At 43.1% G+C, this 18756-nt stretch overlaps 1 protein-coding gene across 2 annotated transcripts in view; it reads right to left on the reverse strand.

Moving 5' to 3' along the window:
- Positions 1 to 18756, reverse strand: part of ATF6 (activating transcription factor 6) — an 80293-nt gene that overhangs the window by 14014 nt on the left and 47523 nt on the right. For both annotated transcript variants that reach the window (XM_083507140.1, XM_083507141.1), the window contains exon 15: positions 11142 to 11226. In XM_083507140.1, coding sequence (XP_083363266.1) covers positions 11142 to 11226 — 85 coding nt within the window. The remainder of the gene's footprint in view (positions 1 to 11141; positions 11227 to 18756) is intronic.

An 18756-nucleotide genomic window follows, 5' to 3' on the forward strand; every position in this document is an offset into this window, starting at 1 on the left:
GGGAGCCAATGTAGGTCTTTCAGGACCGGTGTTATGTGGCCTCGGCGGCCACTCCCTGTCACCAATCTAGCCACCACATTCTAGATTAATTGTAGTTTCCGAGTCACTTTCAAAGGGAGCCCTGCGTAGGACGCATTGCAATGCTGCTTTTATGACCCACCTTAGGTCAGGCAGGGAACCAGCAGAAGATTCTGATCCACTAGCTGAATGCAAATTACAAGAATCTAAAATGTTGAACAAAAATGGTAGAAAATAATGAAAGTCTCTATTTAAAAAGTACAAATCCTTTGTAAATGTACAAATGTACAAAGGATTATTACTTAATATGAGTGATTCAATTTGTAATGCAAGATTATTCAAAGAGTTAATGTTTTACAAAGTACTCCTGTGTGACACTCTTGAATCTCTGTTCACAAGGATCATACTTAGGAACTAGAATTTGCTAGTACCTGTTGAGGTCCTATTTATTGTCATTTCTTTTAATCTATGGAAGTCCAAGGTAGGCTACTGCTGCAAAGCTGACATGTCTTTGGGAGAAATGCCACGTTAGACAACCTTAGGAGGGACCTCTGAAATCTTTGGCCTTCCTTCTGAAAAAAATAGAGGCAGGCATCCTTGAAGGTTCAGTATTACGATTCTGAGAACAAGTTCGCTGTATCAACTTGCTTCAATCTGGTTTGCAAATGATAGTGAATTCAGCTAGATGGCTCTGGTAGAGTTTGCTAGGGAGACAAGGTCCTTTGACAATGCCTTCCCTTCTGCTTGGAAACCTATGCTAAAAAAAACTGGAAAAGAGTTGAAAAATGACACATCGGCGGGCTAAAAGAGATCTAATGCTTGAATCCTAGATCTGGAAGGGACCTCTGTAGAAAGAACCCACCTGTAATTTCCCAGATCCTCCCTAGACTCCTGCTTAAAAATTGGTGTTATACTGGTGACTTTCCAGTCCTCAAGTACAGAGTCTTATCTTAGAGAAAAGTAGCATATTTTTGTTAGAAAGTCAGCAATTTTGCATTTGAATTCTGAAGACTTCCCGGATGTATGCCACTTGGACCAGATGATTTGTCTGTTTTTAAGTTGTCATTAAGACCTACAATGACAACTGCCTCAGTTCCTTTTCTAATGTCAAATATGACTGTGTTGGATTTTCCTGGCAACTGTCCGCTTATTGAATTTGATAGCACTATGGTCACAGTTCCCAACTGATTCAACAACGCTTACATGTTGCATCAGGTCCTGGACACTAATTAAGATAAATCTTCAGGCTTGCTGCCCATATGGCCACTTCAATGACCAGTCATTGGATTTTATTGTTTATAGCCAATGGCCATCACAATACTGTATGAGCACTAACCACACAACTACAAAATTTCCATGGCCAAATCTTCTAGGGTACAGCCATTTAGATGACTACATCCACCAAGCTCTTTGTAAATTTTGAGTTAAGAAAGTATTCCTGCTTGGCCCCAAATAAATGAACAAAAATTATTTGTAACACCCACCCTCCTCCCAAGTTGCTAAGAACTGTATTCATCTTCCAAACAGAGGATAGCCAAGCCTAGACATGATTAGTTTCAGAGATGAAGCTACATTAGCTATCCATGATCACTCCTGCCTTTCCTGACATAAAATCATTATATCTATTCAGTCTAAACACCTCAACAAGTAGTAAGAGAAAATAAAGCATCAGGCAACCCCCTTTTCTTCACTGCTATCAAAGCTGCTGTCTGATCATGTGCAGCCAAAACGCCTTTACAGCATTGAGCTGAACTCAAGGATTACCCAAATTTTCCACCTGTTTTAACTTGGCTACATAAAAATGATGTAATTTATTTACATGCTACGATTGGTATTTTCTTGTAAAAAGGCTGCTTTAACCACAATCTGTCCCTTGTGAACAAGAGGCACCAAATTTACCCTCTTCCCATGATCCTAAAAACATTGCCTGTCAACTCTTGCTCTGCAAGAGAACAGGGCAGGATACGACAAGATGATACCATCTGTACATGGACTGGCTGAAGAAATATGTTTATACTTACAAGTACAAGTTAAAGATGATATAAAGCTCAAGGAAATGCACGGTTTACAGCAAAGTTCTAGCAAGCTGTCTATTACAGCCAGGATGGACACCTATCATAAATCTGTGAACTGTTTCATTAAAAATTTAAAAATAAGTCCCGGCACATACTCCTTTTGAAGTTCAAGACATTGGATGACCTTATTGAGATATTAAATAGGTTTTCCTGGTTACAAAAAGATCCTGACTGTTCTTCTCTAATGGTATATGCTTGTGTTAAATCCAAATAAATCCACAGAAGCTACCAGAACATGACAAGTTCTACAAGTCCAACTGCCCTAAGATTATAAGCATTATAATCTTAATGCTATGCTTATTTCTTTTTTTGTGAAGACTAGGGCTGGGTGATGTCACCTTTCCAACATCGCGTTGTATCACCAGCGAAACATTGCAATCTGGTGATACATCGTGATGTTGAACCTTGGTTGATCCAGGGCTCGTTGTTGCTGCCATCAAGCGCTGGGAGTAGAGGGACTCCCTCCGCTTCCAGCACCAGGTGGCAGCATCACACCACCTCAGCCCAGCACCCTGCAGAGCAGGGCTGCTAGATGCTGCCGCCACCTTTTCCTTCACCTGAGCTCCCTCTTTCTCCTGGGCGAAGGCACCTGAGGCCCCCACCCCGCCTCTGACTCACATGAGCTGGAGGAAGGGGGCTTGATCGGTTGAGAAGTGGACTTCCTTAAACCCCCTGCTGCAGATTAAAAGAGCCGCCGCCACCAAAGAGGTCAGCACAGTGGCGCAGCATGGGGGGGGGTACAATCAGGCACTCGCATGCAGGTGCTGGCTTCCAAAGGGATCCCTACCCCACCCTGGCAAAGGCAGCAGAGAAGCTCAGGCCCACGGTGAGTGGGCGCGGACAGAGGGAAGTGGGCAAGGGACGACCCCAGTGTAGTCCAGCCTCTGCAGTGTAGTCCTCACTGCAGGAGTTGGGGGGATTCGCCCACCGAGGGCCACGTTGGCCAACAGGGCTCTCCCCTGTGCAGGCAGGCAGGCAGGCAGGCAGGCAGGCGGTGCAGTGCAGTACAGCCCTGCTTGGCTCTGAGGAGGCACTCTGGAGGTATTGGCAGCTGGCAACCCACACTACGCCGCTGGGTTAGCAGACCTAAATATTAACAAAAACCATTCCAAAGGTACAAGAGTTGAAGTATTTGATTAAAACAGACTAATCCTAAACCATAATTTATGTTCTGCTTACTGATACTGAAACAAACCAAAATAAAAACGGTTCGAAAGTAAAAATCCTGCAACTGCAGGGGCAGAATGAGATGTTTGTGTAGAATATTTGTTTTTCCTCAATGAGTGCCTAACATAGGCCATCACACATCCAGTCTGCAAAGAGGAATAGATACCCTTTGCTTTAGCAACATAATTATATACCGCATTGTTTCAAACCACACTCTTACTAGTTAGAGAAAAATTCTATGGGATATACTTAGCCATATGACTATTAGAACCCATATGTGTAAAACAGCTGATAATGCTAAACATGAAAAGTCCTAATTCTCTGCCAAGGAAAACCACAATCATTGCTCAAAGAACTATGCAAATCAATAAGATTTATGCAGATCTGCTTATGGTTACTGCAAGCTCACCCAATTTGCACATTTTATTTTCAATTTCAGATGCTTTTGGGTGGAGATTCTGTTCCATTCAACATTGAGAACTATAGCCAGATTCCCCAGAACATTAAAGAGGCAAATCATTCTCTCATTCTAGCCAGCTTCTATCATCTCTCTTTCTCTCTCTCTCTCTTTAAAAAAAGGGGGGGAGTTTCTGTTGCTTTAATACAAAAGGCGGCAACTTAGAAAAACAAGGCAGGATGTAAAATCCCTGAAGAATTTGCTTTTATATTTAATTTCTCAACTGTTTCCTGTCCAAGTGACTAAACACATATGAACTCTCAAACAGAGTTTCAATAACCTTTATATATAAAAAGACTCAGGCCATTTTTTCTAATCAAGGGTGGCCCTCTTTGTTTTAGAAGTAAAAATATATTTTGCTCACATATGCATATACCTTGGAATGTATACATTTTTTAAAGTGGTCCATAAGAACTAGAGTGAGCTTTAATAAACTGAGAACCACCCAGCCAAACCCACCCTTTCCCAATTTCCCAACAGTCAATCACACCCTTCCCAGACCTTCCCTTAGCCCCTTCCGCTCCCCCATCTGGCCAAGCCTGGCCTTCCTCAGTAACATTCTTAAGTCTATCCTTCGCCGCAGTCCCAGAGTGACTGACAACCGACAGTGAATGGCAAGATCCCAGACTCCTCAACATTCTGGAACATGGTACATCGACTTCCTTCAAAGCATGTTAAATAGCTTTCAACTAAGGACCAAATCATTTCAACTATCAAGACATGCCCTCTCTCTTCATCTTCCTGTGTGAAGAGACCACATTACATTTTTGGGTTAGATAACAAATACTTCAAAGGAATAAACAAATGTGGGAAACAGTTATTTTAAAATGGGTGCATTGTATCAAAGCACTCAGGACGCTTGCTGTAGCTCCTTGTCAAGAGTACACACGTTGCAAAATGACCAAATTGTGACTGGCCTTGGTAGTCAGCCGAATTCCTTGTTTCTCACCAATACTGCTCCTCTCACCCCAGAAGTTTTATTGTGATGCCACACTGCAAGTTAGGGTGCTTCCACAGCCCAGTGTGACTGCGGGAGAAGCCCCTTGCCTTCCTCTGAGCTAGGAGGAGAGGGATGTCTCACTGCTTTCCAAGGCTCTCTGGGGCTCAGTGCAAGGTCTAAGAGTTCTCCAGCCCTTCTTCAAGCTCAAGGAATCTCAGCAGAACATAAAAATGCTCCTGCCAGTGGCCTCTGAGTGGATGGCAAGCTCCAGTTTCTTGCTGTGTACAATAATCTTTAGCAGCTGACCCTGGCTGGATGACTGCAATGAAGAGTGGCTTTTCATTTAGTTGCAAGTGATGGAATCATGCATAAGCAGGAGAGCTGGGTAAAGGGCAGAGAAGGAACCCCACCCTCATAGTGCAAAAAGTACAGGGGCAAGAAAGTGCTGTTTGGATGCAGTCGGGGATGCCAGGGCTTTAAAACTACAAACTTTTTACACATGTTTGTAGAACTGTTGTTTTCACTCGTGGTTACTCTCTTTCGGAATTTGCTTTAAACACCCTGCCTCCATATATAAAGGGGAGAAATGCAGAGGAAAGCAGAGAAGCTATTTCTTGTGCTGCTCACTTCTAAGGATCCCTTGGCCTCCTTGTCACTCTGCATGCTTCCTATTTACATGTACCATTCAGTCTACTGTTACACCTAATGATGTTCTGTGACTCAGTAGCTTATTGCACTAAATTATTCCATATACTAAACATTGTAAAGGTAAAGGTAAAGGTACCCCTGCCCATACGGGCCAGTCTTGACAGACTCTAGGGTTGTGCGCTCATCTCACTCTAGAGGCCGGGAGCCAGCGCTGTCCGCAGACACTTCCGGGTCACGTGGCCAGCGTGACAAGCGAGCCAGCGCAGCACACGGAACGCCGTTTACCTTCCCGCTAGTAAGCGGTCCCTATTTATCTACTTGCACCCAGGGGTGCTTTCGAACTGCTAGGTTGGCAGGCGCTGGGACTGAACGACGGGAGCGCACCCCACTGCGGGGATTCAAACCGCTGACCATGCGATCGGCAAGTCCTAGGCACTGAGGTTTTACCCACAGCGCCACCCGCATCCTTTCGCTAAACATTGTACTGCAAAAACCCACTCCAATACAAAACATTTACCATTATATAACTTCCTACATTTGGAGGAGGCCCTTCCTTCCTTTTAATGTAGGGTATGGCCCACATTTATATTGATTCTTCTGAATATGTCTTATTAAATTGTTACCACTCATTCCAGGAGCCTGGCCACCAGTGTTCCCTCTGCCCAAAGCAAGTTTTACATTTTTTTCTTCTTACACACCATTTACTTTTAATGATGCACGAGAGTAAAAGTGTTATGGACAAGATGGCCCAGCTCTGCTTTTGGACTCTATGGATTCTAACAGAATGCTGCCTTTAAATATCTTCCAAAAGTGCATTTCAAAGTCTGAAAGCACACTGTCAGGGAACTGACATCAGAGCGAGAGGCGAAGGGGAGGCTCTCTGATGATGCGGAAGAAGGACCCAGCAACAGGGGGAGAAACAGCCCAGTAGAGGGGGAAGCAATTCAGCGCAACACCAGGGATAGAGGGGGGCTGATGGGGAAATCGGAGAGAGGGCTCCAGGATTCTTCACTGGACATCAGTGAGGAGAGCCCAGGTCCTCCGCTGCCCACGCCCTCCCTGCGCAGGAGGCTCCCGCGCAGTGAGAGAAGGCGGAGACTGGGCGTCAAACAACTTTTATGCTGGAAGAGGTTCAAGAAACGCCCACTGACGGATTCTGCCAGCGACTGAGGCAGCCACGATGAGAAGGGGCTGCACAGTCAGAAAGGTTTAACAAGGCAAATTAGCCTAGAGAGGCACCAGTTTACGCACGAGTAACTCATACCCATTACACACACTCATATTGTTTCCAAGTGTTATGGCTTGATATTTAAAATGAGAAGAGACATTTGGATTTCTTTGGTGAAATACAGACTTCTACCAGAGCTTACTATGGTTGCCTTGTGGAAGGTCAGCTCGGCCACTTGATCTTGTAAGGGCAGATCACTGCCTCCACTTACCATAAAAGGCACCTTATAAATCAATCAATCAAACAAACAAAATAAATAAATAAATAAATGTCAGTCTAGCCATAACACCCTTAGCTGTTGGGCTTCCATGGCCTTACAAGTATATCTCATAACCAAGAGATGGAAATATTGATTCACATCTGGTTTTGTATGCACAAGTATCAGTATGAGCTGAACTGGAAAAATAAAAACAAGTCCATGTTCAGAGCATATCCTTGAACAGTGAACAGGGCACAGCCTTCTTTACAACCTGACCGTTCTAGTGGGGAGGTGGCAGAATCAGCTGACTTTGAGTTGGACAGGGATTCTAAGGTAGCGTGCTTGGAAACACTATTTTTCCCACGTACAAGACTGATGGGACAAGGCAGAGTTGAGGGATCTTCGTGCATAGGAAGCATTCAGATTTGTAAGGCATTGGGGAACATTTTGAGACACACTGAGACTATATAGGCTCCAACTTCATTTGAATCCCAGCAGGACAAGACTTTTATTGCTTATTATCAACAAAAGACTGCAGAAAATCTTTCCCGAACTGACTTCTAAGGGAAAGTTGACAGAACCTCAGATACAGAAAGGTGGCCCCCAAAGGTCTGAGAGGATGTCAGGGGGTTGTACTAGATGACCCTCGAGTCTCTTCCAACGCTACAGTTCTATGATTATAAGTTGTGGTGAGGGTCATAGGTAGAGAGAGGTTTAAAATGGGATTCTGCAAATTTATGGAAGGAAAGTCTACCAATGGTAACTAAATGTTGGTGATAAATGGGGGTGGGGAGGAGAGGCTTATTCTTCATTCTGTTGTCTTCCTGCTCTTAACAGAAAGCGGCTCGGCTGGAGACTCATGAGGAGATGTGACAGGCAGCCTCTTCTGTGGGTGGGTACTTTAGGCTCATAGGCTCAAAGTCTAATTTATTTAGATTAAACCAAATCTTTCAATGAAAGCTAATTTACTTTTCATGATGCACAGCTGGGCAGCCTTTTCTGTGGGTGGGTATTTTAGGTTCATAGTCTAATCTGATTTATTTAAATTAGGTTCAGTTTATGGTGCACAGTTTGGCAGTTATTTCACTACATGCTGCTACACTAAGCCTGATAATAAATCAGTGGGGAAACTTACTGTGGCTTTGACAGTATTTCAAGAAGCAGCTACATCCTTCCTATGGTATAGAAAGCCTCTAAAAGACACGGCCCCTGCTCCTTCCCTTATAAAACCACTACCCAAGGTATGTGACAGCATAATCTAACCAACTCAATTTTTACAGTGAGTTGCTGGAGCCTAGAACCAGCAGCTGGAAAAAGCTAAATGATTTGGGATAAAAGCGTTGATAGAAATGTAACATCTGCAACTGCACAAACAGCTGTTGAACAGAACTAGAATAGCTTTTCACGTTCCTTGGTACAAAGGGGGAAAAAATGCCCAGCTTTGGCCAAGGGAGGGGGGAGGATGGAAATAAATAAGATTTCTCTGTCTACTCACAATCATGGTGAAGAACTACTGCAGGCTTGATTCAGAAGATTTAGCTAGCCTAGCACAAAAAAGGCTTCCTATGTATATAAAATTCCCAGAGCTGGCTGGGCAAGAGAATTATGAGGGAGGTTGCATTGTTATAGAGATTCATGGAGAGAGGAAAACGGGTCCCTGGGCTGTGGGTAAGGATATCTAACCAGGAACATCTAACTAAGCCTTACTATCTAACTATGGGACATCTAGCCAGGCCCTACTGTCCACTTCTGCGATCAAAACACCTGTTCCAAATATCTACATCAGCCTCTGGAAGCTCAAGGTCCAAATCTTGCTGCCTCAGGTAAATCATCTGCCTCTCCACCCCCAACTGCCAACCCAAAGGCTTTTTTTAAAAGTGTTATTTAGAGGGATGTGTGGAAGGGTTGCCACTGTTATGGCAGCAAATTTGCTACCAATTGGGAAAGTGGTGGCTAATCCACAAGCCTCTCACACCCTCCATGTGACTCTCCTTTAAAACAACAACAACCAACAACTACCACTAGTTGCTGTCCAGGCTACAATAACCTGCAGGGAGAGGAAAGAAAAAGGGAGAATCTCTCCAGGAGACAACCCTTTGCACAAAAGTGGCAGAAGCCCCCACTTCATCCTCACACCAATAAGTATTCTTATTCCATAACTGGAATGAGGCAAAGATGCATGTAGAATTTTTTCATTCATCTGAGAGATGAAATCAGTTATCCCTAGCTACTTTATTAAACAGATTGACTAATAGTCACCCTTGTGAACTGATGTCTTTTGTTGTCTCAGTGCTTGACTCCCTCACCCCACCCAATAGCCTTTCTTGTCCAAGCTTCCCAGTAAATACACTTGAAGACTTTAAAGATCAGACAACATAGCTGCACAATCCCTCTTCCCTCCCAAATCTTTGTTTCTTACATGCTACAACAATTCTTTTCACGTTCTTTAGAAACGCTCTTTGCTCCCCTTTGCAATCAAAGGCAGTTTTCCAAAGAAGCTGTAAGATTTCCATATCAGAATTCAGCCTGCAAGCGATAAACCACATGCTTGCAGGTGTTAAATTCAGAGCTTTACTAAGAAATGGTTCCCACTGCATAGGTGTTGGAAACATTCTTCATTCAAATGAATACCAAAACCAAAGTATTATCCATTTTATAACTGTTTCCCTTTCTGCAGTGCGGTTCGATTGTTGCTCTTACGTTGCCATAAAGTTTAGGAAAATATAACTGTTAGGATGTAGACTGATTCATGCCTTTGGCAGAAATTCTTCCTGGTCAGAAAACAATTTTGGTCCCATTGTGGTTCCCCTTCTTTACATACACAGCACAACAGGACAATGACCTCTCCCCTCCAACAGCATACGAATCCATATGGCTAACCTGACCCAACAACCTAGCCTGCCTCCCTCACACAAATGAGACACACCGCAATCAACGAAACACAACCCACCAAGCTTGGGAACCCCCAACATTTCATTTCACAATACCAATAAAAACAAATAAGTACACAAACAAAAGGGACGCGGGTGGCGCTGTGGTCTAAACCACTGAGCCTAGGGCTTGCCGATCTTAAGGTTGGTGGTTCGAATCCCCGCGGCGGGGTGAGCTCCCGTTGCTCAGTCCCTGCTCCTTCCAACCTAGCAGTTCGAAAGCACGTCAAAGTGCAAGTAGATAAATAGGCACCGCTCTGGCAGAAAGGTAAACGGCGTTTCCATGCGCTGCTCTGGTTCGCCAGAAGCGGCTTAGTCATGCTGGCCACATGACCCAGAAGCTGTACACCAGCTCCCTCGGCTAATAAAGCGAGATGAGCGCTGCAACCCCAGAGTCGGCCGCAACTGGACCTAATGGTCAGGGGTCCCTTTACCTTTACCTTACACAAACCAAGGACCTACCCATGTGATGCTGACACAACCCCCCCTCCTTTCCCCCAACTGCAAGATGGCTATAACAAAAATGTCTCTCACTAAACGTAAACAAACTGAATTAAAAGTGGAGACAATAGATATACCGTTCCCTGTTTTTCTGTTTACTTTGTAACACAACCCCCCTCCCCAAATGGAATAACAAACAGTAGCATCTAGGCTAGCAGACTAGCACTACCCAATAAAAGCTCCCGAGAAAACAAATATGTGCATGCTGGTTTGCCTTTATATTTTATGTACTGTTGCATGAAATGGTGTGCCAGGAAGAAAGTTAAGCACAAGCTTCCCCCCTGCTGCCCCCTCCCCACCGTGACATGCTAAATTTGGAAGTAAAGGGGATAGGTTGGGTGTTTTTCTAAAATATTCTAACATTCAGTTCCTCACCCTTGCTTCTTGAAGTGGTATAGTCCAGGACAGGCATCCCCAACTTTCGGCCCTCCAGATGTTTTGGACTACAATTCCCATCATCCCTGACCACTGGTCCTATTAGCTAGGGATCATGGGAGTTGTAGGCCAAAACATCTGGAGGGCTGCAGGTTGGGGGTGCCTGGTCCAGGAAAAGCATTTCATTCTGCTGGCCCTTATTCAAGAATACAAAAGTTATCATGACACCATCATTATAAATAAACACTTCAAGCTTTGTTCATCATGACTTACATTTCCATAAGCAATATACCATATTTTTCGCTCTATAAGACGCACCAGACCACAAGACGCACCTAGTTTTTGGAGGAGGAAAACAAGAAAAAAATATTCTGAATCTCAGAAGCCAGAACAGCAAGAGGGATCGCTACACAGTGAAAGCAGAATTCCCTCTTGCTGTTCTGGCTTCTGGGATAGCTGTGCAGCCTGCATTCACTCCATAAGACGCACACACATTTCCCCTTACTTTTTAGGAGGAAAAAAGTGAGTCTTATAGAGCAAAAAATACAGTAGTCAACTGGACTTTTGTAAAATAACTTCTCCAACAGGTTAAACAACACTCACCACTGATGTTTATTGCTGGCAATACTATTGACATCTTTGGTCGTCTGGTCTTATTATGGGTGGTAGCAGGCAACAACAGGTGATCCTGAAAAATATTTAAAAATGCATTAAGTTGCTAAGTATGTATTATGTTGCACTGGGAAAACTGTGCACGTGAAGACTGTGCATTCAGAGTCTTCATAACAAATCAAATCTGAGTTAAAGCAAGGCTAAGGATGTTCATAGCCAAGGAGCTTCTGAAACACCACTAATTCACCATACAGTCCAGAGATAGCAAACTACATTTTCAAGAGTTAGGATCAGTAACAAATCACAAGACAACCCAACATAGGAATTCTACTCAGAATGCCCAGTGGTTTGCTTACGCCAACAAGAAGCAGTGGACTGCTTTGGATTAAGATGGGATGGGCACACTGAGTGTTTTTTAATCAAACCTGGTATTAAGAGTGTCATGACTCCCCTAAGATGCCTTTTTTGTTATGGCAGATGTTGGAGTCTGCTTCAAAGATCTTACAGTTTAAAGAATAGCTATGGCAAACAACTTAAGATTCTTACCCACCACTACAAAAACTTTTGGCAATGGCAACTGCCCTGTTTTTGGATGCTGTTCAATGAAGACAGGAGCAAAATGATCAAAACTGGCTTCTCTAATGGCAGAGAAGCTTGAAACTTAAGAGCTATCTGGCTTTCTTGGGGCAGCTGGAAAATTAATTTAGAGGCAAGAAGAGCCATCTGAACACGGTATAAGTAAAAAAAATGCTGGCTAGATAAAGCCACATTATAAAGCAAGGATCATTCAGTCTCAGAAAGCCCCGTAGTTCATTTGATAAAAACGGAGGGTACCAATCTTGGAAAAATAAGTGAATACCACCCTAGGGCTTCCTGCTTAGTGGTGCTTCTTCACAAGCCAGGCATCCAACGCCCTTCCTAGCTGTGGTTAAGAAACTAGAGCAAGGATGTGGGAGATGGCCCACCAGAGGCTTCCTATAATTTCTGACCACTGGCCACATTGCAGTGGTCAATGAGAATTGGGAGTCCAACGACATCCAAAAAGCCCACATTCCCTACCCCTGAAAAGAGTGTTCATTCTTTGGTTTTCCATAGTTACTGTATAAGAAGTTTTTTCTATATACTCAGTTTGATTAAAGAAGCATATTGGGTTGAGTTTAGAATATATATAGAACATCTGGTTTAGGAGGTCACTGAATTAGGAAGATAGCCTTGGAAAAAATAAAACTGCTGGAGTCAGGGGCTAACTTTGGCAATCTCATTTTTCCAAGCTGATAGTTTTCCAGACATCATGCCAAGCACTCGGGCCTAAGGCTTCTCCTTAGATTGTCATTTCATCAAAGTGTAAATTTTGGCTCAAAGCTATACTGTCGTCTGTTCTGGTGTCTAAAGTGTTGTGATTTATTCAGTCTATAGCTGACACATCACATGAAAATAGCAGATGGTGGGCTTTTAAGGTTCATATTTCAATCTCTTCCTACATCTGCTACTTTTGGTTATTTATATCTCAAGTGTTAAAATTGCCAAGGAATAGCTTGGGGTTTTTTCTTCCTTGTTTTGGCAGCAACTGAGGACAGGGGTTTAATTACAGACTGATCTAATGAAATGGACCCTAGTTCACAAAAGTGTATGTCATAATAAAATCTTTAAAGGTTCCACAATATCTTCTGCTGTTTTTTTGCTGGAAGGATACTTATTTAGTAGATTTTTTTTTTCATTTTAAGATTATGTCCACAGCAGGGTAAAAAGTAATTTCTTCCAAATTTCCCCCCTCAAATTTCACTTACTGAATGGACTTTGCAAAATGAGTTCAGTAAAACTGCAGCAGGTTACAGGGCGGCAAAGTAATTTGTTTCATATCCAAATTTATTGCTTAGTGGAAAGTGTTGCTTTGGAATGGTAACTGAGCCCTGCTGAATTTGGAGAATTTGAAGCAAGTATAAAATTAGTACATGTTCTACCTGTAATCTTCCTTTTCTTCTACCCAGCTGTTTTGGACTGTTTAGTATCTACCTAGATATAGGTAGAAATCAAACATATAAGCTGAAATGGAACAGTGGAGCAGTCCAGTACTGTGCTTGTGGTACATAAAAGTCTTGCCATAAACAGTGCATGCTTAAGCATGGGAGGAGGAAGGGAAAGAGAACATCTTAAGGTTGGAAGAGAGAAGAGGTGGTGGTGGCGGCACATTACATGACAAATGGAAGGCAAACAGGGTGGGGCATGGGAAGTAGAAAAAGGTGACCTGAAACACAGAGACAATCTTGCATGGTGCTGTGGAATGTGTGAAGCGCAGTTCGTCTCCTCCCTTGCAAGTTATCCCACCCTCATGTCTTTGATTGAGCTGAGGGCCTTCTAAGTGAGGCCCTCTCAGAAACATAAACTTTTCCCTGCAGCTCACTTTGGGTAGGAACACATGAACTACTGCAAAGGGTCACGCATGCCAAATTAAAACACTTCCTTAAGCTTTGCTTTCTGGCCCTTTCCTTAAATCTTAATTTTCTTCTTGGACATTTTTTTGGCTCCCTGTTGTCTCCATGCAATACCGCTACACAGCATCTAGATGCCACAGCAATGGTAAATCACCCTCTACTGTCATCCCATGGGTTAATCTTTTATAATCACTGCAGAGTGCCCCTTGCATGCTTGGGTGACCACCCAAAATACAACAACATACAAAGGGAAAGCACATTGATCTGACGATGCCAGAAATGGAAGGCTCCACCATGTGTTTCACTGGAAACAATAGAAGAGACCAAATGTTTTCCGGAAACAAGCACCATCTGATCTGTGGCCAACTAAAGTGTTATGCTTCCTTTCATCGTCATAAGTGTCACACACTTTGAAGTTTTCTGATTAATGATTCCAGCTACCTTCAGAGATGTGAAAACTTCTTCTGGGTGCTGTTCAATTAAATATGTAACTAAATCATGTTACAGACTACTCGCAGGTGAAAAGTGACAGACCACTTCTCTCCGAGGTCACTATAAATCAGAACACAGCAAAGAAGCTCTTGCAGCAAGATGTACAAAGGTCCAGTGATGCTGCTCTGGTAACAAAGAGTCTACAAACATTTGTGGGCAAAATGCCTTGTCTGTTGAATCAGCATCAGTAACCTCAAAAGAGGAACTGGAGGCGCCTTAGTGTAGGGCGAGATAAAGCCACTGTGGATCTGATTGGCTTTAAGCTCATCAGTTCTTAAGAGCAAACAGCAGAAAACATGTAGATTTTTTTTTAGTTTGTTCAGGAGATAGCTGTAGAATTTTGCTATTGATGTATTTGTGTGATGATGGTAGCCATATGAGGGGGAAATTATTTCAAGGAGCGGGCTGGTTCCATTTGTACAAACATACAGCTTCATAGATGCTGCTGAGAAAACACTATTATAACCATCTGTTCTGGGCCTCCTGCCAGTTAATCTGGCAATTCCCTCAAGCACAGATCAGGGAATTTTCTCCAGGTCTTTGCTTGGGAGACTCATCTGATCCACTCTGCAACACAACCACCAGGTCACATGAAATTATGTAAAGCAGGCTTCAAGGCACTAGCTCTTGGAAGCCTAAAGGAGCTTAGGTTGTTGTGGTTTTAATGCAAGTCACTGGCTTTAATGGGTCTCAATATATGTTTGAAAATACAGTGACAAAAAGGAAGAAAAATAGAAATGGATATATTTACTGCCCTGTACCATCCAAACTTTCATTCTTATTTGCTATAGCAATTAGTAGAACACAAGATTTCAGCTATAGCTTGGTTATAAACAGACTCACAGTCACATAAAAAAGGCGAAAGATTTATACGATCTGAAGAGAAACCAGAGTATCACAGTCACATAAAAAGCTGGGCCAAACAGTTCCAGCTCTTAGGAAGAGCTCACTCCAAATAAAGTGTTCTTAAGCCTACCTTATACCCACAGACTTCTAAGTGCAGTCATACCTCGGGTTACAGATGCTTCAGGTTGTGTGTTTTCAGGTTGCGCACCACGCCAAACCCAGAAGTAAAGGAACGGGTTACATCTGGGTTTCGGTGCTCATGCATGCGCAGAAGCTCTAAATCACGCTTTGTGCATGCGCAGAAGCACCACGTGTGCAGACGTGGCGCTGTGGGTTGCGAAAGCTGTGGGTTGTGAACGTGCCTCCTGCACGGATCACATTCGCAACCCGAGCATCCACTGTAGTCAAGGATCTGCTGCCAGTCCAAGAGAGCAGCCTATAAGGAAAGTGTGAGACAGTAATGACTATGGAACAACCTGTTATATTTTCTTTTGTGATCTGAATCTTTAGCATTCTTCGCCAAAGATGTTTCTTTAAGTTCTAAATAGTGTTTGGAGGCTGTTGGAGGATGGATGGCGGCTAACAACTTGAGGTTGGATCCCAACAATTCAGAAGTATTGTTTCTAGGGAACAGAGAACAGGCAGGTGTGGGGGACTCCCTGGTCCTGAATGGAGCAACTGTGCCCCTGAAGGACCAGGTGTGCAGCCTGAGTGTCATTTTGGACTCACAACTGTCCATGGAGTCACAGGTTAATTCTGTGCCCAGGGTGGCTGTCTACCAGCTCCATCTCGTATGCCAGCTGAGACCCTACTTGCCTGCGCACTGTCTTGCCAGAGTGGGGCGTGCTCTGGTTATCTTCTGCTTGGACTACTGCAATGCGCTCTACATGGGGCTACATTTGAAGGTGACTCAGAAACTACAACTAATCCAGAATGCGGCAGCTAGACTGGTGACTGGGAACAGCTGCCGAGACCACATAACACTGGTCTTGAAAGACCTACATTGGCTCCCAGTACGTTTCCGAGCACAATTCAGAAGTGTTGGTGCTGACCTTTAAAGCCCTAAACGGCCTCAGTCCAGTATACCTGAAGGAGCATCTCCACCCCCATCGTTCAGCCTGGACACCGGGGTCCAATGCTGAGGGTCTTCTGGCGGTTCCCTTGCTGCGAGAAGCCAAGTTATAGGGAACCAGGTAGAGGGCCTTCTCAGTAGTGGCACCCGACCTGTGGAACGCCCTCCCACCAGATGTCAAAGAGAAAAACAACTACCAGATTTTTAGAAGACATCTGAGGGCAGACCTGTTTAGGGAAGCTTTTAATGTTTAATAGACTATTGTATTTTAATATTCTGTTGGAAGCCGCCCAGAGTGGCTGGGGAAACCCAGCCAGATGGGTGGGGTATAAATAAATTATTATTATTATTATTATTATTATTATTATTATTATTATTATTATTTAAATAAGATAGTTCAAGTCAGAAAATTTAGAATATAAACAGCATTTCTATAAAAAGTTTCAAGATGGTCCAAAAGAGAGCAAAAGTAATCAATTTGTCTAATTTATTTTTCAGAGGCCACTCTCTATAGTGTTGATTATGGTCTAATACCTCAGCTAATCTACCCAATCTGTTTTTATAGCTTTTGCTTCTAACAGAACGAAAGAACAGCAAGATGGGCTTTTTATTTTAAGCACTCTAACAGAAACATTTGAATTCCACAGTTAATAAAACAGTGTAATGTTTCAGATGACTATTTTCTTACAGTCCCAGACAGGCTTTTATAAGGCATGACTAACCACTAGAATGTGGATCAGTCCCTAAATGCTCTGCATTGTTTCAGACTGACCACTCTAGCTTCAACCTGAAATTAGGGTTACCAGGTCTCCTGAGATTCAGACTAAGGATTAAGGGAACCAAGCCTGAAGGCTGTAGGGTCATGACCAACCGATGTACAGCCTAACAGTAAGTATCTAATGGTGGGAGACTGAAGAGCCTATCTGTGCTGGATAACTCAGGATACAAGAGCAAATCACAACACTTCTTAAGCCAAGGGGGAGGCAGCTCCCACCTGAAATTTTACTCTTTCCCTTGGAGATGCAAAAGAAAGAAAGAAAGAAAGAAAGAAAGAAAGAAAGAAAGAAAGAAAGAAATTTCATGTCAAAGATTGATTACTCTTCCTGGAGCCGCATACTAGAAATTTTACAACCACAGTGCCCTAAGGATAAGCAGATACAGGCAAATTACAAGTCCCAATTTACTGCAAAACAAACAAACAAAATCCTGAGACTTCTTTCAGTGGCACCCTTGAAGTAATCTAGTCCAAATTCGAAAACCAGATTCTCTGTAATGTGCAGGAGTTGTATTAAATGTAGAGCTAAGGTGTACATTTCATCAGCACAAGTTTCTCCTTGTGCAGTAGAACACGCTTCCCCTCTCCCACCCATGTGTGCCTCCTAAATATGTTATAGGGGTTCCACTAACCATCCATAGCAAATTTGGGGTTGGCAGAGGGCATACATGGGCAGCAGAGGAGGAAATCTCCTTGCACTAGTGCAAAAAGTCAGTTGAATACCACCCCAGATTTGCTATAAGACCAGGTCTACACATGCAGCAGAATGGAACGCACCACTTCAGACTGCAGGTAAGGAATGTAATTTTCTAATGGTTCCTCGTGCGAAGGAACCCTACTATGCCAGGAAGAAAGGTTCTAGCCCAGCCCACACTTTATGGTGCTGGTATTCTAATTGCAGGGAGATGGGGCAGGTTAATGCAAAAGAGCATTATAAAAATGTGATTCCCTCATCCCACCAATTCGGAACGTTAAACAAGTCTCAGGTCCATGAGTTTCGGGCTCAGATGAAGAGATAACTCCGAAACAGCAACAAAAATTAGCTGGCAATAACATGTGAATTCTTGAGTTTTTTTAAAAAATGTACTTTTATTTTATAATTATTGTATGCCACATTGTGGGTTTCCTTGTACAGAAAAGGCAGCTTATACTTTTTAAGTAAAAGAAAGCTATTCAATTTTAGGTTGAGGCTCATCCCTCAGAAAGGGAGATGCAGTTAGTTGCCTCTTACTCACTTGGGATGTTTACAGAGTTCTTTCCAAGAACTGCTGGACAAGTGAAGCTGGAATTTACTCTGTTTTCCCACCAACCCCGATGGCAAAAATGGAATGAAAGCAAACAAGGTGACTGACAATAGCTGTTTTTTCTAATCAGCCGAGCACAACCAAGCCAGCTCTCCACAGTGACTTAAGCTCCAAGTTGGATGGGTCATCCTATATATCTTGGCAGGGAGTTTGGGCAATATTCCTAGGAAACCTAGTGTCTGTGCAGTGGTCTGGCTACAACCCACACTCAAATTCCCACTGGCCTCAAATCCTTTTTCATTAAATAGTTGATTGCATAAACAAACTTTTAGTGTCAAAGCAAACTTAGCATGATATGATTGCTTGTTTTGCATTTGCCAAACGCAGAAGGGACACAGAGCTGATTCACATAAAATGCCGAGAAAACCATTAAAGCCATAAAATGTGTTCTACTCACAAACACCTCATTACACGTGCTGTTAAGTGTGCCTACCAAATCAAGCATGAAGCTGATTGTACTGAGCATGAAACAGATCATAAAATCTGCTCCAAAGGATGGTGGTGCAGGATTCAGATTTACCTTTCACATCAGGCACAAATCTCTATCTTTAAGACCCTCAATCCTTGAAAAAATAAGGAAGAGTCACAAGCATGGATCATAAATAGTCGTACACAACATGGACCACAAGGTTACTGTGCCCCAGAAAAGTGGTGTGGGAGAGAGGGGAGCAGCAGCAGTTGGTTT

The sequence above is a fragment of the Podarcis liolepis genome (assembly GCF_965112155.1).
Source record: "Podarcis liolepis genome assembly, chromosome: 6".
NCBI classification, from domain to species: Eukaryota; Metazoa; Chordata; class Lepidosauria; order Squamata; family Lacertidae; genus Podarcis; species Podarcis liolepis.